This window comes from Antennarius striatus, chromosome 3 (assembly GCF_040054535.1).
Source record: "Antennarius striatus isolate MH-2024 chromosome 3, ASM4005453v1, whole genome shotgun sequence".
Classification (NCBI taxonomy): Eukaryota; Metazoa; Chordata; class Actinopteri; order Lophiiformes; family Antennariidae; genus Antennarius; species Antennarius striatus.
In genome coordinates, this window is record NC_090778.1 from 9,854,150 (window position 1) to 9,881,944 (window position 27,795).

A 27,795-nucleotide genomic window follows, 5' to 3' on the forward strand; every position below is an offset into this window, starting at 1 on the left:
AAGATATTTGATGGACGAACGGACGGACGGATGAACAAAACAACACTGACAATTACAATACATCGCCGCTTTGAAGAGGGATGTAACAAATTCGACATAAGACGGCTTAAAGAAAACAAGCCTTTATTCACCTCCATACAGTAAACGTCTTTACAATATCCCTTACAAGGTATATCAATATGCGGCTTATATATTACTTTGTATTGCCCCTTTATTAATAGTATTCTTACTCAATATAATTTCAATCATAACCACTCCAAAAGCTATATTCCATTAGAAAACAATTTTGCTCAAAGCAAATCACACAAGATATACACAAAATGATAAATTAAAAAGATAAGAAAACCACACTGCCGTGTTTCATTACCTGACATTTGGGCAACTAAATCTACCAGTAGCTTTTTCTATCGTATCTTTACGATCATGTACCGCACGTGTTTAACCTTCATAACATCAAGAAAAATAGCTCTGAGTCCACAAAACAGCTTTGATCTAAACTGAACTACACCTGTCAGGTTGGGGGAGTCAGTGAAATAGTGTATTTAATCAACAATGCATAAAGTAATTCAGTTCACATATAATACTCCAACACGTTAAGATTTTCTTTTGCCAATGAAAGTTCAATGTCATCTATTTGGATCTTTTCCTTTGGTTGTTGCTGTGTGTCTGGTAACAAACCGATCAGCCTGAGGACTGACAGACGGACCGTTTGGATTTGGAACCGTTCCAGTGTCACACTCTAGACTCCAGAAAAATAAAGTAAGCTTAAATAGTTTGACCAGCAGCTGTTTGTGTTGGTTTTTGGTCAGGTCACTGTGCACACGTCTGCATGCTTTGCTTCATGTTGTTCAGTACTTAGGGTAGATACATACAGAAAAGGCTTAAAGCAGTAGTATGTTTTTCAGCAGAGGGAAGGTTGAGTGTTAGATTTATGGTTTACAGTGCAATAAAGCTGGTCCCAGAAATAAACTCAGCACCCCCACCCCCATTCACCTCAAATGGGGAAAATGTTAAAATGCACTTCCATGGAGAAAACGTAACAAACTGGACAAATAAATTAGAACATCCTCATCATCCGAAAACTGATGAACGTGAAAAGAACACACATTGCACAGGCCATGGTTGCAAAGCGTAAACACTCCAGCCCGTTTCCAAACTGTCTTTCCATTTTCTCGTCTTTCAGTACAAAGAGAGACTTTCAGAGGAGGGAGGAGACGACTGTTTGGATCCAGTTTCTGGAGCTTCTCCGATAACAGAAAAGTTAATCAGTGCTTTGTTAAATATTTCTGTCTGAAAGGATCTGTATTCAATCAGAGAATCTAACGGCTGCAAAAGTAGTGATTACAGCCTCGTAAGATGTCCCAATACATCGATTGATTTGCGATGCTGATGAGCATTAGATTACATTTACATGCGTCGCTTTTCATGTAGATTAAATTATCTGACCCTTATTCTAGGGAACCAACAGCAACTTGCATAAAATAAAAATATTTCTAACAAAACCACAATCCAGAGTATTAGGATTTTCTATTAGCCACCATAAGTTAGTACAGTAATATTTATACTGTATGCAGATATACTCTACAGTGTGTAGAGGCTATAAATGTAGTCCAATCATTCACTATGACTGGCAGCACCTTCTATCACAAACTACATTCAAAGATGAATCATTTAACATTAGTCCATCATTTGCAATATTTTACAGTTTTACATGAAGTTCTTGGCTGTAGGAACCTTTGGAGTGCTCTGATCTCCTCACCTCACCCCCTCTGTTTAGTGCTAAAAATGATATTGATGGATAACATTAAAGGAAGCACTGGATTTCATTACAAAACAGACATTGACAATTTTGGAAATGCTTTAGTTAGCTTTCTGTCCCATAAATCAATGAGAAGATCCAAATCAGAGTCTTGTGTTTCGTATGGACTCCAGAGCTGGAAGGTGATTAGCCGAGCTCAGCATAACAGCTGGAACGAAGGGGAAACAGCTTGACTGTCATTCTTCATAGATCCTTACTCAAATTAGTCACCAGTTCTAGTCAAAGTTAAAACTTTAGTGCTACAGCCTTGCAGAGCCACCGCACCAAAAAGCAGAGTCCATATTTTAAAAAGGAGGGAAACATGTATCTCCCAGGTAGTTGTAAGAGTCAGAAATGTCTAGCTGCTGCTTTTCAATCATGTTTTTTAAAAATTCAGATTACAGTACTTAAATTTTGACTCCACCGAAACTTTACAATATGATTCTGGTGGGATTCTGGTACCCCTTATCAAGGACAACGGGGATACCAGGTCATAAATTTAGAATAGCAGGCATTTACATTCCAACGTAGTATGTAGCATCCATGTTTAATGGATCATCAAAGACTCATGCAATGTGAATTTTTGTTTTTCGTGACAGCCAAAATGCATTGTATGCAAATAAAATCTTTAAAATATAGGTAAAAAGGTTTACAGCTTGGCTTCAGTGAGACTCAGATTTGCTGTTTTTCTTATTTTTGTTTTTTATGCTCTTCACCTCCTGGCATCTGGCACCATGCAAGACTGGTATTGATCGTTTAATCTAATTCTCTAATGGAATGATACACATGTAGTTTTTTTTTTCTAATGTCAAACTAAGTCAATTTTTTTTACCGTCTCATGAAAAGACATCCTCTAAAGCAGAAAGCTCTCACCACAACTACCTCTCTGTTAAAACTCTAATTGGTTCATGCGAAAGGCTATAAAGGAGATCTTTTTTTCTAAAAGCTTTAAAGTATTTTTCTTTTACCCCGTAGGTAGCTACAGGTAGCTACAGTATTTAGTATTTGTTCAGCTAAATATTTCTAATATAATTTATATACAATACACAAACTTGACTGCTGATGCTTTAGTTTTTGCATTAACATGCCTACAATCTATTTTTGCTGAATTGAATTGTGTGAGTTATTTAAATATTGACAGACAACTTCAAGCTACAAGTTCACACTGTGAAAGAAGAGAATAAACATGGCTTAGTTTAGCAGAAGCCCCAACAGGACTTGTGTACATGCTACAAGTTTAGTGATGAGGTTAGGAACGTCTATAAAACAGTGCGTAGATTATGTTTGACAACTCTGCTGCATCATTGCTTCACCCACATCCTAAACCCAGAAACACTGTCCACAGTCGGTTTGCTGCACCTCAGGTCCAATGTTGATCACGTTGGGTTCAAGTTTATGCTGGTTAAAGCTTCATAAATCCACTTTTCAGCACTTCAGTGCAATATGTGCTACCCCCAAACAAACTGCTCGTCCTCCATCAAACTGCGATGAGAGAGCCGTGTGCTTTAAGGTCCGTTTGTTTGATAAGACATTCTGTCTTCAGGGAACGCGGTTGCAGGATGGAGACCGCCAGTTTCTTGGAAGTCATGTTGTGTATGCGCTGGTCCACATGGATAGCAAAAGATTTCTTTTTTTGGGGGGGTTGTTTTGAGTGTTTTTTGTATTGGGTTACTCCATATGGATGAATGAAGCACCAGGATGATGATGATGGAAGCTCTGCAAGAGGTCTACGTTCTCACATCATACCCACATATTTAAGAGAGTGTGCGTTTTTGTGTGTGTGTGCATGCTTACATAAAATTTCTGTACTGTCACACACACACTCTAGTCATTCACTGGTCAGCAGCAGGGGGCAGTATGTCTCTCTTTCTCAGATGGGAGTGCAGAGTGTGAAAAATGCTGAGCTGCTGCTCCGGCTGAAGCATCATCAGCTGCTGCAGCACCTTGCTTGGGTTCGGTCCCCTGCAACACAATAATCAGACATAAACCACACTGGAAATGTTTTCTCTGTTCACACCAACAGAGCATCTCCTGATATGAACAGAAGAAACAGAACCTTAAATCATGTCAAGGAACATGCAGGCAAAGGTGACATGATAGAAGTCAGCACCACAGCCAATGGGACAATGTGCTTGTGCATCTGTTTCTTACTGATGAGTACAATAAAAGATTTTTTACTGTCAACTGATCTATAATTAAAAGAATTTGAAAGAACGTTTTTCTTTATTTGGAAATTAGTTGTTTTTATGTTTCCACAAATATTCCTGAATGGCCCAAACTCAAACATTACTTTTACATTACATTTCTATGTCATCAGAACAAAACCGGTCAAAACCAGTTAATGAATAATCTTTATTGCTGGAAGGTGTTTTACGCATTCTCCAGACGCTCTTTCATGCAAACAGTGTTATCCAAGCCAGTCAGGCTACTTTTTTGAAGACAAAAACCTGAAAATGAACTGTTTACTGCAGAAATATTCATAATGTTGCCTTTTTTTTTGAGAAGCTGAGAACACTGATGGAGCCAAAAGGATTCACCTTTTTTTTTTCTTTACATATTAGTGTCTTCCTAAATCTCTTTTTTTTTCACAAACATCCAACGCTTAGAGAACTGATATACAAACAAACAAACAAACAAACAAATACTTCTCCCTTTGAGCCTCCATTCCACCTCTCACCTAATGAAGCTGGCTATGTAGACGTGTGTGAAGGTGGCCATCAGATACTGACAGTCGAATCGGTCCATGATGCCACCATGGCCAGGGATGGTGTTGGCAAAGTCCTGCAGTAGAGAAGAGAGGATGGCATCGGAACATCAGAAGTCAGGTAACAGTCAAAAGATTTCCGTGCATGGCCTTTCATTTTGTCTACTTATTGTTTTCACTCATCTAATATGTTACATAACACTTATGTGTCCTTGTTTGTTGCTGCTCTGGTGTTTCAATGCCGTCATGTGATATGGACCACCAGTCGACCACACACTAGGAAGAAATGTACTGCAAAAGCAGTCAGCAAAGTACAGAAGCAATGACCACAGAACCATTACGCTTCTCAGGTGTTGAGAACTGACTTGACATAGCAGCTTATACACCGAGTGAACTCTTTGCTCTTCACTTTAGTTGAAGTGCTTCAAATGGTTTCAATTGCATTCAAACATCTCCCTAAACTGCCTGTAAACATGTCGTGGTCGAAACTTCATGTCCGGATTGCAGAGATGCACACGTGTCTCAATTAAAAGTTACAAGTACAGAAATCTCACCAATAAAAAAGATTTAAGTTAAAATTTCACTCGGTGGAAAAACAAACACAGAATGACATATTAAAATGAGAAAAAAACAAGACAATGACCCAGAATAAGGAAAATCAAACTAACAGCAAGTAAACTGTTTGGACGAAAGACAAAATGAGGGAGAAACTGAGATGTCCCCTACTTTGATTTTGAAAGCTCGCTTGAAGCCGCTGGCAAAGAAACCGCCAAAAGGCCCAATGAGAGACGCAAAGGATGAAAGGAAGATGCTGTGGATCTGGAAGGGATACAGGTTCACTGTTTTCTGCAAGACAGACAAAGAAAAATGGAACACATGTTGAAATGTGATTAGATCAGAGCTCCTCTTTACCCATTTTTAGAAGACTTCACCTAAACTGTACTAAAGCAAGAATAATATGCAGGTATTTGTCGTAACATCGACATTTCAATGTGTTGAACAGAGGTTGTGAGAGTAAATAACTTTCAACAAAGGTATGGCATTTGCTTCTTTGGATCTCAAATACAAAAGATTTTAAATGTAAATCAGTGACAAGGTCAAAATCTTACCCAGCTCAGTATGTTTTGTACCACAGCAGGAAGGGTGTACGTCTGCATCACAAAGATTTCAGAAGGCTCACATTCAACGGTAAACCTGTTGATCTCGCTGTTGAACTCAACCGGACACACAAAGTACTGGAACTGAGACAGGAGGTAGGCCAGCTACGGGTAAGAGAAACACAAAGACAAAATCAGCCTCCAATTCTTCTTGAGTCGGAGTAATTGAACTGGTTTGGTGCAAATACCATTTTGAAAAATTCCACCAGATGGAACGTAAATAAGTTGGGTTGGGTTTTCGGATCAAAACCAGATCCAAAAATATGTTGTTTAATCTTCACTTGTCTAATTGTGATGAGGGGGTGAGGCTTGTGAAACAGACTAGTGCAACAGGTCAAACACGGTTCTCTTGTGTTCACTCGTGTTAAGTTGTGTGAAGTTGGTACAGGCGTGCGAAACCAGACTTTTCTGGACAAATAAAGTTGGACTTTGAAGCACCACTTCCTGCAGTCCATGACGGTGCCCATCCAACCTGAGAGATGGAAACCACAGAAGCTCCATGCAGCCACAAAGGAAACTGAACCTCAAGATGAATGAAATTTATTTAGGAATGGAAAAGCAGAACTGAAATTTTGATTTCTTTCCTTTAACATTCCAATTGCATCTGAGTTTTGGAACTGGTCTCAATTTGGAACTTGGAACTTAAAATTAGACAAAGGCTGTTTCTTATCTTTATTAAAATTTGGAATATAAGTCACGGTCCACTCTAATGTACGTGTCCAGATGTGATGCATCTCTCACCAAGAGTCACTTAACATAATAGAATTTTGTTTGCCTTGTGTAAATTTGTGTGAAAGGAAACAGCCTGATACATGAATGAGTGGTAAATGCAGATGAAGTGTGAAGTTACTCACAAAGAAGCCAAAGACCACAGTGGAGAAGAAACCTCCGATAAAGCCCTCCCAGGTCTTCTTGGGGGAGAGCTGCAGGGGGGTTGGAGACAGAAACAGAAGCTCATTGACATCAAAAAGAACTCATCCACAGCACCAACTATGCCTGAACACCGTAACTGTAATAAAGTCTTTCCACTCGAAGACATCAGGTTTAAAAAAAAGCAGAATATTACATTTTTACGACAAAGAGGACACTGTAAGGCTTGCCATATACAAATAAAGTTCTGCTCAAACTTTTCAAAAACCTGAACCAGTACAACTAAGATCTCCATAGCAACAGGACATGTTCTCCGGCTCCTGCCAAGTGACCTGAATTATTTTACATATTTAAGAAAACGGAACATTAGCATTCCCACATTTGAATCTGTAACAGGTGAGTTTAGTGTTTTGTTTTGGGTTTTTTGGACTGGGTTAATTTAAAACTTTGTATTTCATGGCATTTTGTGTTCCCCCAGGTTAAATTTTTTTTCTAACAATGGTGTTAGAAGCAGAATGTCATCTACTTTACCTACTGGTGATGTGTTGTTTTGTTCTCAATTTTGTAGTCTGGGTCTATCAATTGCTGGACAACTGCTGTATGTTCTGGTCAGGGTTCAGTTCATTTAAGAAAGGAGACGAAGAAGACACCCTAATCATTCCCTTTGTAAGAGGTGTAGTTACATCCCTGTATCTCAGTGAGTTTAGAAGTTTGCTGAACTGAAACACTGAAAGTCTACACAGAGTTGAATGCACTAGATCAGCGGTCCCCAACCTTTTTTGCGCCACGGACCGGTTTCATCTAAGACAACATTTTCACGGACTGGCCTTCATTTGCTCGATAATCGTTAATGACGTCAGGACGGCTGTAGTCTAATAATAAATCATCCACAGTGGTTTTATGTAAAATGCAGACATCAAACAACCTTTTTTTCATACATTGATAATCAACATCTCTGTAAACGAAATGTGAGAAATAATTATATTATACATATTATATTAAAAACTCCATTGAAGTGACTGCACTGATGAGGTTTGTTTTGAAATATAACAACTTACAATCAGTGCATTCAATGTAGGAGAAATACTGATCATTCCCAATGAAAGGGTGAACAAGTCAATCAAATAATAATAATTGCAATAATGAGAATTAGTGGTTGGGGACCGCTGATCTAGGGGTAACGGGAGAGAAGGACATCTGAAGTGTGTTTAGGACACCTGTTCGACTCGCAGTTTGATGTTCTTTACGGTCACTGCAGAAAATCCCGCTTCACAAAGACAGGAAGTTGGAAATGGAAGCAGGGTTTACGATTGCAGGATTATTTGCCTAGATTTTAATCCAATACACTGGCGCGGTTGTGGGCTCTTAATTTAGGGGTAACCTTTCACGTGACCAAAACCTGTCAAGGGGGACAGACGCATGCCTTGGTCTGTGTGTCATTCCGCACAGATGTCACTTTTCAAAATAAAACATCTTTCACACTCCGAAGTAAATAAAACAGAAGTAATGTAAAATATTTTTTCTTTCTGTGCGGCCCGGTACCAAATGACCCACGGACCGGTACCGGTCTGCGGCCGGGGGCTGGGGACTACTGCACTAGATGATCTCGTATAGCAGAGCGTAAGGAAACACTCAAGCTCAATCTGTCCACATGTTTTTCTGACAGCCAGCTGGCTCAGAGTCTTACAACAGTTGCCCAGATATCGCTCCAGTTACATCCTGGGGGAGATCTTCAAATACTGATACTGTACAAAGTAAGCATGGGAATCTGAAATCTCCTCTCTGTTGGACAGACACAGTAGACCTCTAAAAGGAGGTGTCTGGGAAGCAAACTGATCAGGCACTTAACCACCTTAACTAGTTCGTTTCATTGCTACAAAATGGATTACCTTGATTAGCGGAGTCCTCCCAAAGAAAAATCCAAAAAGATAAGCCATGATGTCGTTACAGATGACGATGGAGATCGGGACAATAAACCTGAGAAGAAATTTCCACAAAGTTAGGATATGGTGGAGGAACTTACACCATCCATGTGCCAAAATCTGTGACTGGGAGGGAGAATCTATGTGTAATCTAGAGTGTCAACATACTATAAATACTGTGAAATATAATTATTAAGTATTAAGTAATTATTACGAATCCGGTTGAATTAATCTTTAGAGATTGTTCGATTCAAAGACAATGCGCTTTATTTATATACAAGGGGTTTCTTATTTGAATTAATTGTTAAATGATGTTGTTTCCTGTTGCTCTATGCTAACTGTAAAACCCAATGTGGAGACCACCGGGACAGCGAGAACCCTTGTGATGACACATGTGATGGTCAGTGACTACAAAGCAGGATTCCTCTGGTCAGTCTGCATCCTGCTTACCAGATCATTCCTTCAAACAGGTTCTGAATGACAAGGTGGGATTGAGTTACCACAATCAACAGGGTCACATGGGTCCAAGCAAACTGGAATGGCAAACACAAACACCACAGTGTCACTGTACAGGAATGTAGCCACACCTGCGCCGAAGGCTCGTGTTAAAAACTAACAGATAGATGATGCAAATGAATGAGAAAGCCACACCGCAGTTGAGATGATACGCATTTCCAAAACATAAGAACATACAGTACTGTGTATGAAGGTGAGAAGAGCAGGCAGGATGTGGAGAAGCTTTGACAAAGTTTTTTTTTGGGACAAGTTTCTAGATTTTTGAGCACACAAATGCAAAATGATAAAAAATGTAACCTAGCTAAAAAAAAAAAAAACATCATACTAAAGAAATAGAAATGGAAAAAACTGAGCATTCAAGTGGAAAATGGCTCCTTTGTCAGTTAATATTAGTGTACGTACGTTAACCAGATATTACTTTTGAACTTTTGGGTTAATGATAATGTGGTTAACTAGTACTAGGGTGCACTCACCTTGAAGTGCATTCAATAAATCTGTCTATATACCGGTACTAACAAAAAGTAAAAGCAATCTAAAACACTAATTAGTAAATGATGCAGAATAAAGATAAGATAATCCTTTTATTATTCTCACAGTGGGGACATTTTCAAATGATAATCAAGCTAGTTTTGTTCAGTGGTTTGTTTTGGATAGAGTTGGTACAGTCGCCACAGTGGGTAGAAAAAGCTAAACCAAAGCACAAAATCAAATAAAACTGGAGTCACTGCAGTAATTTTTAGATTAATGTGAACTTTCTGTGAGTAATAATATAATAAATGTGAAGCATTTACCCACTGTGGTGGCAAGGTCTGAGAAAATATGTGTCCAAATAAGAACACAGCAACATCAGAGCACAAAATGAGATTTGAAATCATTGAACAACATAGAAGTAAAGGAACAAGCATTGGAACAGGATGGGCAAGGTTAGTGGTGTGTAGAAGAGGAGGAGGGTTACTGGGTTGATACACACCATATAAAACTGCAGGCGGTAATGTTTCTTCACTAAACTCAGCACAAACATGCAGAAACCTGTGAAAAAGTAGACAACATGCTGTCAGGGTCTCATCCAAGTTGAAAAGTTGAAGGCATATTAATTAAACAAGCATCTAATACTCAGAATGCATTTCATACAAGAGAGACTTAACAGTTATCTAATTTGACCCCATGAATTGCTATTCTATCTAAATAAAAAAGTTCATTTCTCCAAATATTAACCAAAACTTTATAATTCATAGAACATGTTGACACCATGCACATTTTTTTAAACATATGAAATAGCTTTCTAGTTCAGATAAAGGAAAATCCGAAGAGAGTGTCCATAAAATGCTAACTAAAGAAACAGGAAAACAATAACAAAAGGCATCACTTTAATCCTTGTATTTCTACATTTGGTGTGTAGAAAGTTTATGACAAAATATGAAACAGTTTTTGAAGTACGCTCTGGAAGATTCACAAACTGGACAGAAGCCATTATGAGTGTATTTGTGGTGGAGGATAAAAAATGCACACAAAATAAAAGAACATAACTTTAGGTGTTTAGGGAGGTGTATGAAACATGCTGACAACTGAAAGTTCTTTTGTGCAAAGATCTGGTGGTTTTGTCCTTTTGCCAATCAGATTTTTAACTGTGTTCGAGTCAGATGTTAATTTGAAGTGAGCAGGCCGCAGCCTGACGCCAGAGAGGGTTGACTGAAAGTCAACTAGTCAGCAATGCTGAATAATAAATGTTTTCTTCACTCAGAAGAATATGAACCAGAGAGGTTAGCTGCTATAAAAAATAAGAACACTGTTGATAGATTATGATCACTTCTCATTTGGATAGATAACTAAAGAACTATAGTCATCAATCACAGTGACAAAAGCAGTACGTAATCTTCTCAACATTATATGTTAATACCAAACAACTGAAGGAAAACACAGATCTGAAAAGCCACAGCTCAGTGTCTGTGGCTTTATAGCCAGGCTGCCGTTTTGCTACAGAGCTCATGTCATTGTAAATGCTTTTATCAGTACATGTATGGATTGAAGTCTCAAGTTGTTCCGTCCTGCCTCAAAGCGGTGATGTATTGGAATTGTCAGTGTTCGTTCGTCCGTTTGTCCGTCAAATATCTTTGCAATTGCAGATAGAAAGATTAAACAAAAAGCTCATTACTCGGGCAGCAAAGGGGATGAAAATGAGATGATGATCTTGACCTTGAGAAAACTAGGTCATGGTCAAACTTCAACTTCTGTACACTCAGGAACCGGGTTAGACAGAAAGACGAGGGAGAGGGCCAGTGTAAGACCATAGATCAAAGCTAGTGCTTTGATCTACCTATGCACTAGCTTTGATCTATGGTCAAAGCTAGTGCATAGCTTCGACCTACCCTGAGAGGTCAAAGCTATGCACTTGTCATGTACTACTTTCAGGGTACCCTGACCTACCCTTCGCGGGATGTTGCAGTCCCTGACTGCCTTGTTTCTTGTTTTCTTTTTTAGTCTATTTTAATGAACTCCAGCTCAGCTCTACTCTCCACTCACACTGTCAGCTGAAATCTAGTCCACTTCTGAGGAAAACGTGAGTGGGAGCAGAGGGGTCAAAGGACATGTGTGCTTTCAGTTACAGCAGTCACGCTCACTAGAAAATGAGACCCACCTGCGAGGTACAAAGCAAAAGAGATGAAGCGATGATAGCGAGTCAGGAACTGCAGAGGCTCCTCCCTCTGAACCAGAGCACCAAAATAATCAGCAAGAGTTTCACCATAGAAGAAATAGTTGACACAAATCAGGAAGTACCTGAGGAAAAATTAGAAGGAATCAACCATCATATTCTTTTTCTAAGCGTGCAGTCATATTGTTATGTAACGTATACACTGGGTGTAGGACCATTTTTGTGTTCATGTTTGTGTTGTTTGCAGCACTGGCTTGAAAGTTCTAGTGGTGTTTCTTCCCTGCTGTACCCAGACCAGCAGTATGTCCTTGTGTGAGTTCACATGAAGCTGTTATGAAGTTGTTATGTCGGAAGGCCTTGGTGAAACGGGAACGTTTCAATGACCCTCTAAGCCTTCATTTGCTTCCAGCATGGCAGTGATCTTTGCTCCAGGCTGAGCAGAGCTGCTGTCACATATTGTGGGTGTGAATGCAAAGGTGACCCAGAACCCAACTCAACCAGTGCGGTGGTGATGTGTGGTCAAAGCGACGACCTGGAGGCAAAGCTGATTTGCTCACTAGTAGAAAAGCTGAGATAAAATGCGAAGTGAAGCTGCAAAAGAAATTATTAGAAAAATATAAAGATTTAAAACACAGTGGACGGGTAACCTACAGGGTAACCTTAGCCCAGATGAGAAAGCAGGGGTGGGAGATTTAGAATTTCTTTTATACCTGTACACAGTTCACCAAACTTCTATGTTTTCTCTTCTTTTTGTTTTTAAATAAAATCTATATTCAACTTTCAAATGTCAATTCACAAAGAGTTGTGTAAGAGAAAAATCTGAAGGGAACATTAAAATGACAGATTGTATCATGATGGACAAATTATTTGAGTTTTAAATCTTTATTGACACAGATAATAAATTGTGGAGAAAATGGATTCAACCCAGTGGATTCAGAATCATGCAAAATATCAAAGCAGAAAACTGTAATCACAGAGTGATCAATTTTCAACCAAATTAAATATAATCCATTATCAAACAGCACCGTTGTTTTCCAGGTAGATCTGTAAAGGTCCCTGTTTAAACTGAATAGAAATGCATTTCAAATATTCAATACTCTGTTTATACACTATATCTCTTCTTCACTGTGAAATCTGTTCTCTTACCAGCTTAGTGTCCTGAACCAGGGCAGTTCATAAGATCGGTAAACTCTGTAGCCAATTGTGATGATTTCTTGGAAACACTTGATTTGGACAGTCATGACCTAAGTCAGATGAAAAGCAGAAATGGGATTAAAAAAAAAAGCTGAGGCATGAGAAGTAAACCACAAATCACTATTTAATCTAGATGCATTGACTCATATTTAGTGTCCATCATCATCACTTACCACTAACATAAGAGTGACAGGTCCCATATAGATGATAAGAAAAAAGCCTGAAATCATCGCTACGGAGAGAACCCCTCGTATCCAGTAGTTCTTCCATCTGCGGCAATAAGAAACTTAGAATTAATACATCAAAATGAAAGGACTGTCATTTATTAAATATCACTTCATTAGAGTTTCAATGAAAATGATCACAAAGATCTAAACACAAATCTTTTTATCAGTATTACTGAACTGAGGCCTAGTCCTCTGGAATGTTTTTCACAGCACATGGTGCAGTGATGTTGCTGTGAGGTGAACTGCTGCACTGCCTGCTGTTTGGAAGCAAAACAAAGGGGTGTTGCACAGGAGTCAGGGTGGAAAACAGATGCATCATGAAAAAACCCGCTGCTGTCTCCGATCAGCACTATGGACACATTCTCTCTAGTCCCGTTTACAGGGCAGGATTGGTATGGCTTCACTCAATCCTGATATTCTGTATAATCGTAATAATGGTGTGATGGAGGTGTGTTTTATTATACCTCTGAGATGGCAGTGGAGATGCAGACAAAATGGAGCAACTGCCCCAGAAATATTTGGGGCAGTTTAGCATAAAACTGAAGCTAAGCACATCACATGTGCACATGAACAAAAAAATCGCACTGACCCCCGAGATTGTTTCCTCATCTCCACCTTTAAATTAGAAACATTGTCGTAATCCCACCATGTTTGTGTTGAAACATTTGATTCTTCACTGCCCTCTTGCGAATGTCGACACCAACATAAAAAACTTTCAGAAATATGCGAGTGGGCGTTGACGCTGTTTGCAGCAGATACAGTACATCCATTTTCATAAGTACACAGACTAAAACAGACATTTATGTGGCAACATTTTCATAAACATACGTATCACAAGCTCCGGTTTTACTCTCAAAACTAAGGCACTACGGTCTTTATTGCAAAGATTCTAGGTGATTCAGTGGAATGAAAAGGAAGCCTGTCACGATCATTTGTAAGTCCTAACCTGATCAATCAGAACACATTAGCAAACGATTACCAATCCATACCAATATCAGCTAACATACCAGCTAAACTAATGTTAATGTTTAGAAGAAGGTAAAAATAAAATATGTGAGGCATAAAGGTCCCTTCACTGATTCCTTTTCAATCCAGATGGACGACTGAAGAAGGGTTATATGTTATGCCTCTTTTGTTTTAGGGATGACGGTTCACTTAAAAAAAGGAAAACAGAAGTTTTTGATCCCATAATTTATTTATTTTCTTCTCTTTGCACCCCCCCCCATCTCTCCCTCTTACTGAAGTCTGTTTATCCAACAGTATCTCAGCAGCAGACCGGCTCTTATGGTGCTCAGACCTGCAGGGATTAGTGCTTCCTTCCTTGTGAGCTTTTAAGTCCCGTGACCTGGATGTCAATCAGTGGACAATTCTCCACCTCTCATCTGGACATCAGACAGGGCCTTGTTTAATTTGCCACACTGCTGACCGCTGGCTGGAACCAGTAGGGACTGACAGAAGGATTTGAGAATAATAGTAGTCTTGAGACACCATTGAACTCATAACAGTAATCATAATCTCAATATAAACGTGTTCCTTTTCATTGCTGGTGAAAGCTACAGAATGCATATTGTGTGTTATGTGTGCAGCGGGACATGGTGTGTTAGTGACTGGGTCAGAGCATCTGCAGGTCTGGTTTGATGCTCCTGCTCTACAGTGTTTAGGATCCACCAACAGTGGGTTCAAAAAGGAGTCTGGTGAGCCAGCAACGCGGTCGGGGATATCAGGGCTCACTGACTCTGGGGAGAGAAAACTAGCCCATGATGATGTTATTATTAATATTAACATTAATATCATGGCTGATCAGTGTAGAAATCAATACTGACTCAGCCCTAGACACACACGACAGGTGTAAATTGAGGCATTTCCCCACACAAGAATTTAAGAACAGTACAAAAGTAATTATGATAATGGAAAGAATTTAAAGAATTTACTTACAGATGTACTCAGACAACAGTTTTTCCTTCTAACCATAGCATATAAGTCTCTACATGTAGACTGTTCTCTATAAGAGACACTCGTTTAAATAAGTTGATGGCAAAGATCAAATAATTAGTTTGTAAAAAGTAGAACTATCATATTTCCTCCATCATTTATCCCAACAAATAACGTATAAATCCTGCAATACTTGGGAGGCCACACACCTTCCACACCTTCACCCCCACCTCACACCCTTAGTCAGCTGGGATAGGCTCCAGCTCCCTGCGACCCGCTGCAGCAGATGAAGCAGTAAGAAGATGAATGTATGTATAATTCGGACCAAACACATGTTAGTAAGCATAAAGTAATGGGAATGTTAACAAAGATGAATTTAGTCAGCTTCATTACGCCTGTAACAGCTTTTCTAGTTTGGGGGATGGTGAAGCTGAAACAGCCACTTGTTTTAGTTGGATATCACAGTAACTGCTGCACACAGAAATTTCAAGTGGGCCACTGTTAATTAGTTTTTAATGGCTTGCTACAATCTTACTAAAATAAAAAAAACCCAAAACTTCTATACAGAGGCACTAAATGGAGCATAAGCATAAGCCATGGCCATAGACTGGCTTGATGGGCTACAATCCTCTTCCTACACAACCTCTCGGCCCACCTCAGGAGCAAACTTTATGTGTCCCCATCCATCTCTTGTGAGTGTCAGCCGCAGTGTGTACCTGGGCGGCAGGCCTTCCAAGGCTTTGTTCAGGCATTCAGGAGTGTTGTCAGTGTCTGCAGTGGAAAGAGGAACATCTGGAGTGTCTGACTTTTCACCATCGCATTCTCCCTCTGTGTCCCCTTGCAGGCCCAGCCTGTCATCACCATCGGCTTCCTGCCAACACAAACAAAGACGTTCAAATACTGACCTGTTATAATAGTGACAGTTAACAAAGGAAGACAGCAGAGAAGCGTCCAGAGAAGAGAACTGCAGGCAGCACTACCCTGCAAAGTAAAAGGATATTTACGATGAGTGCTTTTAAAATGCAAATGACAACATTGAGGCATAAGACTGGACAGAAGGCAGTTTAATTAGGGTTTGGCCTGTCGCCGGGAGGAGGAGAAAACCACAGAATTGAAGCTTTTGCTCCAAACCTGGCTGAGATTCAAGACAGTCTGTAAGTGTGTGTACAACTGCATGTGTGTACAACTAGTGTCTGTAATTCAACAAGAGCTATGAGATGAGGACTCACAGGTATCAAAATCAAAGCTCTAACAAATTATTTAAGTCTCCACATCTCTCATGGAGCACTTTTCAGTAATACTGCAGATTTTAAATTGATTTTATTCACCACTTGCATACTGACACATGAAGTGCACAAAATGAGATTTAGAGGCTCAACTCTTGAACCAGATCTAACTACCGTAAAAAAAAAGTTACAATTATAACAGCTTATATTCAAAATATTTCCCAGATACAAACCAACTACGTACATTAAACATGGCAAAATATATTCATGGTTCTTTTAAATGCCTACTAACTGCAGGCAGCTGACTGCTTTAAATTTTTTCAAATACATGGATTGGAGAGAAAGAGCAGGAGGTCACAAAGACCAGTGATGAGCAGGAGGACAATAAAAAAAAAAACACAAGGAAGAGAATGACAGGACCAGAGTGGAAGAAACAACAGGAGAAAAATTATGCACAGGAAAAAACAAAAACTGAGAAATGGAGGAATGATAAAAAAAAATCAAACATTAAAAAAGAGATGGACGGCAAAATAAAAAGATATAAAACCAATGAAGGGAAAGAAGTGAATGTTAAAAAGAAAGAACACTAAAGAGAGCCGGAGTGAAACCTGAAGAACAAGAGAAACCTGTTGCTTTCGATCCACTGCCTACCTGACATACCACAGCTTTACTACAGGAGAAGCATTTTGGGGACTGAAAATGCAAATCTCTGAAAACAGGTCCAGTGACTACCAGTGTTAAAATCAGCATAAGTGGTAAAACATATTCATTCGTTCCTGCCCATAACTGGGGGGGGGGGGGTCAGCAGTTCATCACAGGCTCACATAAAACAAAAACAGTCACACTAGCATTCATGTCTATGAACAATGTACACCAATAATTCCTGCTCTGGCGCAAAGGTACTCAATATGTTTGCATTTTAAATCGCTTTTATGGATCAGTGTGTGAAAGGTTTCATCAGTCCAGTACAGCTAAACCAGGAGATCAAGTACGAGTCAAAGATGTTCTCAAGCAGCAAACTGATAAAGTAAAAAAAAACCATAAGATATAGTAGTCAAAAGAGATGCGTACAAAAAAAATATATCTGCCCCTGAAACTGAACATGCTTGCATAACTGAGGTCAAAATGTGCTGCCAGCAGTCGGCAAACATGTATTTTCAGATTTAGCAGCATTTCTGCAGACCTGATCTCAGGAACTCTTAACAACATTAATAAGTAAGACCAGTGAAATGCTAGAAGTAAAGTCAAACACTTGTGTTCTTGAGTTAACATCAGTAACGCTCTACCAAGTAACAATGAAATGAGAGGAGACGCTTTTTCTGCATCAAAGTTGCTATTTCTAAAATCATGTGAAATTCCTGCACAGCTTATGCACCAATGGTGTGAGATTAAGTTTCACTTTTTTTTTTTCGCTTGAGAGATAGACATTTTTTCCTTTAATGGCTACTTACACACAAATGCTTCTAAATATGGCAAGAGGGGGGCTTCGAAGTTACATAGAGACCCTTTCATTTAGAAATAAGGCCCCTGACCCTGACCAGACATTGCAATTAGCGAGTAAAGCGCTGAAAGTAAAGGCTGGGGTTCATACACCGGGGGTCACTTGAGTCGGTTGAGAGTTCACGAGAGAGGAGATGTAATTGTAGATTTCTACTCAGGTTTTAATGAGAACCATTGAAGGCTTAAGAATGAAACAGTGGAACGCTCCAGGGTCCTTTCTGGCAGGGTAACTTACAGATACTGACTGAAAAAGGGAAACACACTTCTCCACGCAGTGAGTCACTGTAGACAAGTGTAATGACCTTCAGGAGGTAGTCAGTGCCATAGCCTCCCAGAATCACTTTTAATGGTCATGGAGCTCTGATGACCGGAAACAATTGTTGAAATTTGCACAGCTGGTTGTGTCCCTGCAGAAGATGCAGGAATTTTGGTCAAACCTTGATGACCAAACTGATCTTGTGTAATAAGGTATGGGTTCACAGAATTGGGCATTGAGAACTTTTATCAAATTGAAAACTTTTGTTTCCATCAGAACCTTTAAGAAATTTTAATCTCGATTCTGCTTATCAAGTTTCAGTTTCTGTGGTGGTGGAATAAAGCTTCCGTAGAATCTGCCTCACAGATTAGATCGGTGCCTTCAGCTTCCATGACGGACCAAGACGAGCAGCGTCCTAAAGTGTGGCTTTATTTCACTTTGAAAATAACTGGATCAAAACAGTCCAACATGTATGCAAAATCTACTTTGTACAAAAGAGCATGCACATGGCTAAACACCTTCACGGAGTACAAATCAGTGATCATGTTTGACATGTTTCTCCATCACCTGCCTCATACTAGTTTTTATATAACCCCGAGTCAACAGTCAGCAGCACCTCGTGTCTGTTGATACCAATAAGATGACAACTAAACACTCATCCTCTCAACGGCAAGAAGTAGAAGTTATAATTGAACAAACTAATCTAAACTCTGTCAGATGCAAATACCCAAACACATTTATTCATAGATGAATAAAGTAAAGTTTCTATAAGTAGAAAGTCACAATAAGTATATTAATGAGTCAGAAATAATAAATATACTCATACAGAACGGTTTGTATATTAATAGTTTTTGTAAATACAGTTCTCTGCTGTATTTGTCATAGAATCAGAACCAAAAAGCAGAATCAGAATCTTAAATCCAAACAATAACCAACTGTATTCACAGTTATCTTGACTATTATTCTGCGAAAAATACACACATTGTAACAATGACTTTGTGTGCACAGAATAAAAGTCATTATAAATACTGTAAATGTGTTAGCGTAAAAGGAACATTTAGAGAATATCTGATTTCTGTTTTCATTGATGCCGAAACAAACAAGGACACACACACACACACACACACACACACACACACACACACACACACACACACACACACACCGCTATAATCAGTACTTTTTCAAACCAGATTCAGTTCAGTTATCTATAAAGTAAACAGCACTGCCCAAAAGAAACACGAAATTCCTTCCATTTGAATAGAATTTTACTTCAAACCAAAGGTTTCTGTGTCACATGACCGTTTTATGGTATCAAGGCATTCGCACTAGCTTGTTAGCTGATAAAGTGACTGGCAGACAAGAAAAACGTTCAATCAGCCAATGACCGTTGACCAACAGCATGTTGTCAATCTGGTTTCATTGAAAAGGTTACATTACACTGACTCTTCCTGTCCAGTGAGGAAAGACAAAAGTGTCATCACCTGAGGTTTTACATGCAGAACCACAGCTTTATGGACTCAGTAATATAATGCGAATGTAGTCAAGCTTGTAATTAAGCTGTCAAACACAATGTTTTGTTTACTTAACAAACCATTCAAAACCAGAGTGTAAATAGTTAAGCCTTTATTATCCTGCAAATCAGTGTGGTTGCAACTCAAGCTGTACATTGAGGTCAAACAAGTCCTGGACCTGAGCACCTGAAACCTGTCAGGTCAGGAGAAAAACAAGAAAAAGGGTGCTCACAGATCAAGTACAAAAATTGTTAGAGAATCCACTGATTTTATACAGATTGTCCACAGATGGAGTCAGCATGACTATTTTGTAGCTCTACCCTTCTATTGTCTCTATCCTCATCCTCACCGTCAATAACTTATTTATTAAGGGCACACTCTTAAACAATCTTAAAGTCGGCAAAATGAAAGTCATACAATGGACAATCTCTATGTGGAACTGAAATGATTAGTGATTGGTTGAAATAACATTGATTATTCATTTCTGATAATGATATGATAGTAAACTGATAGTTTACTATCATGGTATTGATAGTATTGATTGTTTTGCTCTTCAAGCAAAACAATTCAGTGACCAGAATACATTAATGTTGGCATTATATTCAAACAAATCATAAATTATTTATTGAATTGATTAATTAACAATGAACAATCTATCATCACATGGTTACTGCTAATAAAAATTTGCAAGGTTTTTTTCTATCAACAAACAAATACCTAGAAAAGATTACAGTAATCACTAATTTGCCTTTCTGAAAAGTTGCAGCAGTTTTTTCAGATACAACTTGTGCACTCATTAGGTAACGCTATAACTACTGACACCATCTGAGCTCTGGGTTCAGGTAAAACGATGAGTACTTTAGTTTTATTCAATGGCTTTTCTGTATCATGAACATTTTAGCTGAACTGAAGGAAAAGTAGTATTAGAAGTAATCTGCTTTGAGTCTTGAAACTCACTCGTTTTCCGGCTGACTAAGTTCTCTGAGGAGTTGAACAGCAAACAATAAGTATGCTTTAATCAAACAGCCCAAATCAATGACAACTGAGCTGACAATTTCCCTTTTCCTGTCTGATTCTTCCATTTTTGCAGTGAATTATAAAAATCAATTATGACTGCATGAATAACAAAGAAAAACAATTTTGGACTGAAGTCGGGATTCTCGTTTAGAACTGATACTGACCTCTACAGACTCTTGACAGTCCTAACAACACAAACGTGAAGCAAATTTAATAACACATATCCACCAGTAATGTATGATCCTGAATCTTTTAGTTGTTTTCATCATATTCCGTACAGATTAAACATTCATTTTCTCTGAAGTACCTTCAACAGAATATTTCCAAATATCTCAAACTTCCAACTTATTTCAAACAACAAAAAACTTGAAAAATACCATAAAATGTCAAAATATGATGACAATCTGGTCAAGAAGCTGAAGGACTTTGGAGACTTTCTTGGCTCAAATCATCAGCACAGGCCGCAAATTTCACTTCCCACAAATAAACCGTGACCATCATCAAAAAGTTAATCTAAAAAAGTGGGGATTGTTCTGTTACTGGACACCAAGCAATGAACAGATGGGATTTATCCACACCAAGAAAAACCAGTGAGGAGCTGCTTTTGTGGACGAAAACAGCGGCATTCTCACCTAAGGACAACAAACATGTAGGTAATGGTGAGGCTCGGAGCAGCAGACAGCAGCAGTGCTATCAGACCCTGGGGAGAGGACGACCTACATGTGAACATTAAACCAGTCAGCACGGATGATGACCTGAAGTAGTGCTGCTGATTTCAGCAGGAGTCTGCTTCATAAATGAAATTATTTCTGCTCAAGGTCTACATCTCAACCATCGGTATTTCAACTTTTTTCATTTTAGCGTGCCAGTTTAACGGCATGCTGGTTTTTATTATTGTCTTCCTTGGTAGAAAGCCAACATAATGACAAGCTTGGACAGGACAAGACCAGGTATTGCAGGGTTTTGTGGCTTTTGGTCATCACCTTCTCAGCCACTACTGAGGAAAAAACAGAAAATATAATTGGTGTCCGCATGAGTTATTAAATAAAACAGCAATCTGGGATGGCAGGAGCTCAGGTGGTAGAGCAGGTTGTCCAATGACCCCCCAGCTCATCTGTCATTGTGTCCTTGAGCGAGACACTTTACCCTCCTTGCCTCCCTTGAGGGACTCGTTGGGTGTGTTGAATGCGTGTGAATGTTTCAGTGGTGGTCGAAGAGGCCGCTGGTGCGGATTGGCTGCCAACGTTTCCATCAGTCTGCCTCAGGGCAGGTGTAGCTAAACATCCCATCGCCAAGTGGGAATGAGAAGTGAATGAATAATGAATCCTGTGAAGCGCTTTGAGTCGCTAAAGTGCTATATGAATCAAATCTATTATTATTATTATTATTAAATTAGTTTTGTTACCGGTATCAGAAAGCACAGACAGAACTAAAAGACATTCAGTCTCCAGTTTTAGACGTATGTGAATTCAATACATTAAAATTTCAAGAAACCTCGAAGTTCAGAGCAGCATCTATTTATACTTAAAATCTGTTCAATCCTACTACATTTCAACAAACTGGACAACAGAAAAATGATTACTAACTAAACGCAGGGCCAGAGTTTGGAGCAGTGAAAGCTCGTCTGCTGTACTGACTGCAGAGCCGTGCAGAATGAGGCTGTGGCCAGCAGACTGTGTCCACGCCTGCTGCTACCGCTATCCACACTGCTGATGCTGCTGGAGGCCGAGGAGACGGCCAGTGGGCAGGCAGACAACCGGCCAAGGTCAACCAACATATAGACACACGACCAGCTCCTAACAGCACCAGTATGCAGGGGACAAGAAGAGAGGGCAATGGTGTGAAGCCCATCAGCTCAGGAATTAAAAACTTTGCTGGATATGTATGTATGCTGAAAAATTATTGCAAAGACTGACTCCACACACAATATACGAAGTCAGGGCTGTGCATACAACGTTTAGAGCAATGAAGAAGTTTTGTTCCTTTTCAATATAAATCGTCCATCACAAGGTCATATTTAGAACAATACTGGTTTCAACATTGTCAGCTCTGTACTGAAGGCCAGCAAAGTTTTCTCCTCCGACAGTCTGCACACCATCAATACGCTCAAAACAACAGGAAATGATAAAGGTTTTCAGTTTGGAGTTCTGCGCTTCACAGATATTCAGTTTGTTTCCTCAAGTTTGAAATAAGGTAGAAAAAAAAACATTTTGTTGAGTCGTCACACATAAAATGAAATAAATTAGGTCACTCAGAGGTAGTCAGAAAAAATCTAAGATCATTCTTGTTGATAAGGATTATTTCATGTTAAATAACTAAATTATTTGTTGTCTCCCTTTTTTTTAAAAACGTGGCACATTAAATACACGAGGAACCTTTTCTGGCTGTATCGAGGTATTTATAATGATGATCATTATTCTTTCACTTTTTTCTTCACTGTGTGTTTACAGCAGAGAGGAAGCATCTCTGTCTGTAGAGTCAATACTCATCTACACAATTACATTTTTTTTTGGTTTAATTCCAATCCAGGCTTCCAATGAAATGCTCTTAATGTGCTTAATGTGTAAAAAACCTTTAACAATCTATCATCCCCAGTCACTTGTGTATTATAATGTCTAGATGGACACTTTCAGGAGATCCAGACCTCCTAAACTGAGGCAGGAGAACAGCAGATTGTTTGAAGGGTGACTAGTAGAGGTAGGAGTGGTCAATCTGAAGATTTTATGAGAACTATTTCCTTTCCTATTATTTTGATGATGAAACCTGGGAAAATGAAAGGCTATTTCGTTTCAAACTGACCTTTCTAGAGTGAAGTTCAAAAAAGATTAAGATTCAGATTGAGGGTCTGGTTTGTAAATTAAATTGTTGTTTTTGTACACCAGATCAGCCGACTCTAAGGTTCAAGGGGAGACACAACTAAATAATCAGTTACTAAGAGAGTTCACTGTATCATCACCATATCTGTTTGAATCTCGTTCTCTTCATGTGCTTCCATAGAGGAGGCCATGGGAGGATAACTGCTCACCAATTGTAAACTTCAGTTGAGGTGAAGTCGAACAAGTTGGGACCCTAATGAGATGTCAGATTTAGAACAGGTAGTGAACACAGTCAACAGCAGCCGGGAACAAACACACACGCTGTGTGGCTGACGTGTTTCCATAGAATGAGTCAATCCGTTTTAAGCAGCAGCGTCTCCAGAAGGACGAGTTCGCTGAACAACGTTATCTGAAGTCCAGTGGCGCTTGACTGAGTGTGTTGCACAAGAAGCTTCCCCATGATGCAACTAATCTGTCATAAAAACATGACGGACATCATTACTTCATTTAACTTAACAACAAGGCTGTTAGGTGACAGATAAAACTACATCTACAAAGGAAAAAACTACAAACTACATCTTCTCTGTCAGATTATGCAGCGTTCCAGACTGTATCTGACACAATCCTTTGTTTTCCTGGGTTTAAATCTTAGATGGTCCAATCTGGAAGAAACGTACTCTAGGTAACTAAATTCACACTATTGCACTCCTCATTTCAGGTGCTGCCCCAATATTATTGACATATTGATAGGAGCGTGTAGTTAAGCATTTTATTGCATTGCACAATACTTTTTGAGATCACAGCTGCCGCGCAGCCTGACTGGTCAACACAGTTTTCTACGAAAATTATTAAAATAGAAATTCTGCTAATTCTGAAAATAGGACTAATTTGAATTAAATAAAAACAACCTCTGGGTTGTTGCTGGAGTACTGATTCATAATAGTGAAACAGACTAATTTTAGCACATCTCCTAGCTCAAATTTCACCAAAAGAATGAAACACAGTCAGCGCTAGTACTCACACTAGCAGATGAATCACTAAAATATAAAAATAGCACACTAATGATGGCGGACTTGCCAAGGATACTCATCTAGCAATGAAATTTTAAGCGTGAGAGAAATAAAGTTGATCCCAAGTTCTTTTTACAGTGATCACTGCAAATTGTGTATGAGTTTTAATTTAATGATTATTTCTCAAAAGCTTCCGTTACAATTTCATTACTGTATTTTATATATACACTCTACTGTATATATACTGTGTAACATATTTTTTTTTACAAATGATCTATTGATCAATCAACAGTTAACTTATGGCATATTCTATTTGATTATTAATCATTCTATCTGGATTGTTCATTCATTTTCTGGAGCCTATCTCACCTGGCATAGGGCGCGAGGCGGGGGACAATATCTATCTGGATTGTACTCTTTTCAAACAACAAGAAAAAGGGGACATTAATAACTTGGTCAATGGAGTGCTTCTAAACAGGCATGACACAGTCAGCTCAGTGGAGTCTCAAGGGTTCTGATGCGTCCTAATACTAATGGACAGCTACAATAGTTGCAGTTGTACAAAGTGGAACTAAGTAGCTAACAACTACACACAGATATTTAGAGAGAAGACTGAGATAAGAATGCAGAAAATAAATGAGGTCATAGGTCGTCATTCATTTCCTCGTGAACACAATGAGGATATAAGTATACTCACTGATTATATTACAGGGAAGCATAAAGACCTATAGAGATACGTGATAGTAAAGTGTAGTAAATGGAATGCCGGATGCACTTCTGGATGGAAAGAAAGACACATAGTGAAAGACACGAGAATAAACCTTAAGTGCGAGCATGGGACGCACACCCCCGGTCAATGCTGCTATTGACTGGGCTGTTTGGTGAGCTTCAGCAATCAATGAATCAGCTGACATTAGAGACCGAATCCAGCCTCTGGCGCACATCGAGAGGAAACACTCGTGTGAGGACATCGTCTGTGTCACAGCTCTTAGCAACACACACAAGAGAGGAAGAATTGGTCGTAAAAGAAATGTCCTCACAAGATCATATCAGGCCAGACATTTGGAGGATTAGCATTGAATGCATGACCTCCCAGCTGAAAAGACATCACAAAAAACAAATTTGTGTTTTAGGAGATGTTTGCAGAAGAAGTTTGAAATTTTCAAAAAGGATCTCCAGGAGGATTGTATCCAGCCTCAAGCAGTCAAACAAGTTCTGGTTGTGAAAGAGATGTTGCCATGTCGCCACCACGCCATGACTTATTTTCAGTAATCAGTTGGTCGACTTCAGGCTTGAGAGATCAGCTTCTTCTTTTCACTCATTCACTTTCTGTTCAGAAATTTCAGCACATTTTCATAGCCGCGTAGATTTCACTTTTGGCTCCAGTTAATATCAGACACGGTTTCTCTAGACTTCACAAACGTTGCTTCACGTGGCCAAGTTTGTCCATACATATGACGTTAAATCAGCATTATTAAAACTAAATACTGTTTGAGAATTAGACGTGAACATTTACATGCCCATACATCACAGGCTAGCACTCATTTGTCTCACTTCTGGAAGAAGAGCTCAGTCATATGAACACACACATGAATGAGAGGGAAGCAGGGTAAAAGAGTTGACTTACAGGACTTACTGGTTGGACATCTTAGTGGAACTATAAAGTGAAGTCGATCACTTTCATAATACTCAAATAAAAGGTTTCTCAAAAACAAGAATAGTCAAATAGAAAACCACACGTGACAAGGAAAAACGTTATTAAGGGTTTTAGACATGCACATTTCAAAAAAATGGCATGGTGAGAGCAAAGATAACGATGATGGTAAAGGAGCAAATAAAACAGACTAAAACCAACAACTAACCTTCATGAAGTTCTGGCAAACACAAAAACTTTACAGATAATTGAAATTTGAAGAGGATGGTCAGTTTTTTGTTTTGACTCAAACACGGGTTGAATAAAGGAGCAGCTAAGTTCTTATCTTGATGCTTTACATGAGAATATCACAGAAACAGTGTTTAACAAGTTTAATGTTAGCTTTGTTGTAGGCTATGCATCAAAGTACACAGCAGCAATATCTGGCCTTAATTCATTGATCTGAAACTTTATTACATCCCACTTCAAAGGGATGTAATAAATATAATATTGGAATTGTCAGCGTTTGTGTGTTCGTCCGTCCATTAGTCCATCCATCTGTTAGTCCACCAAATATCTTCGCAAAAGTTGTAGATAGAAAGATGAAACAAAAAGCACATTACTCGGGCGGCAAAGGGGATGAAAATGAGATGATGACCTTGACCTTGAGAAACCTAGGTCAAGGCCAAATTTTGTACACTCAGGAACTGGATGAGATAGAAAGACGAGGGAGAGGGCCAGTATGAGTAAGACCGTGGATCAAAGCTACGCTTTTGATCTATGAAAGTAGGTCAGAGCGATAGGTTTGATCTTTGACCTATGCAAATAGGTCAGGGTAAAATTTTGAATTCAGGGGTGTCAAGGGATGTTGCAGTCTGTGACTGCATTGGTTCTTGTTTATGTCTGCTAAAGACTACTTTTGTAACTTTTATATAAACTTTGATGAAACATCTGTTACCATTAAATAACTTGATGTGTTGTTTTTGTTTTGTTTGTTTTCATATGCGTGCCTTGATATAAACACCATACAAACAAGCCTTTCACACTATAAACTCCACACGTGTTGAGTTTTGTCAGGCAGCAGCAGTTGATTGCAGGTCATCCCCAGCAGCAGAGATTAGAACACATGTAGTTTCAATGCCGGGGGGGCTTCGAGCCCTGCAGGGCTCTCTGCTCTAAACACGCCCCTGCTCATACTCACCAACACAAACAACTTCCACACGAAACATTCAGGCAACACAAGAGATTCCCTCTGAAACATGAGTGTCTCCAGCCCACATGGAGAGCAGACCCTCACCCCGGCGGAAGTGTTGACACCCCCCCCCCCCAGTGTTGATTCGCAGCGGGATTACAGCCCCCCCCCCCCCACTCAGCTAGCTAGCAGCTCCCTGCTAGCGCTAACCAGCCAGCGCCTGACAACAACCCGAACAACTAGTTTCGAAAGCGACGTTTGGGTGGAAGCGGTCTCCTGTCCTGGCTGGGGGGCAGCTCACCTTGTCGCTGGTGTTGTCGGTGCTGTCAGGGTCTCCCCCGCCCCGGTCTCGTCTCCTCAGCTCCATCATGTTCCGCTCGTTTCGCTGCCGGGACGTCCGTGTGTCACATAAGCCGACTGCGGGGTGAAGGAGGGAGGGAGGAAGGAAGGGAGGGACGAGGTGACAAAATCCTGCTATTTATTCAGATAAAGTCCTGGATTTATAATCCCAATTGTTTTGAGAGTCCGGTTCGTGAAGGTCAGCTTTTCTGAAAGTCGGTCAGTGATGACAAAGTGCTGCAACAGACCTCAACAAGACTCAGTGGAGTCTGCTGCGTGTGTTTGTTTATCACCGCAGTCCCTGTCCCCGCTGCTGCTCACC

At 39.5% G+C, this 27,795-nt stretch overlaps 1 protein-coding gene across 1 annotated transcript; it reads right to left on the bottom strand.

Moving 5' to 3' along the window:
• Positions 1–120: 120 nt before the first annotated feature.
• On the bottom strand, positions 121–27,778 carry cds1 (CDP-diacylglycerol synthase (phosphatidate cytidylyltransferase) 1). The gene is made up of 13 exons (XM_068311634.1): positions 27,436–27,778; positions 15,687–15,841; positions 12,985–13,081; positions 12,764–12,861; positions 11,603–11,742; positions 9,938–9,996; positions 8,902–8,984; positions 8,419–8,506; positions 6,514–6,582; positions 5,612–5,764; positions 5,229–5,348; positions 4,476–4,579; positions 121–3,760 (listed from the first exon to the last, which is right to left on the bottom strand). Exons 1-13 carry the CDS (start codon positions 27,502–27,504, stop codon positions 3,631–3,633), a joined length of 1,365 nt encoding a protein of 454 aa, XP_068167735.1. The 5' UTR covers positions 27,505–27,778; the 3' UTR covers positions 121–3,630.
• Positions 27,779–27,795: the final 17 nt, after the last annotated feature.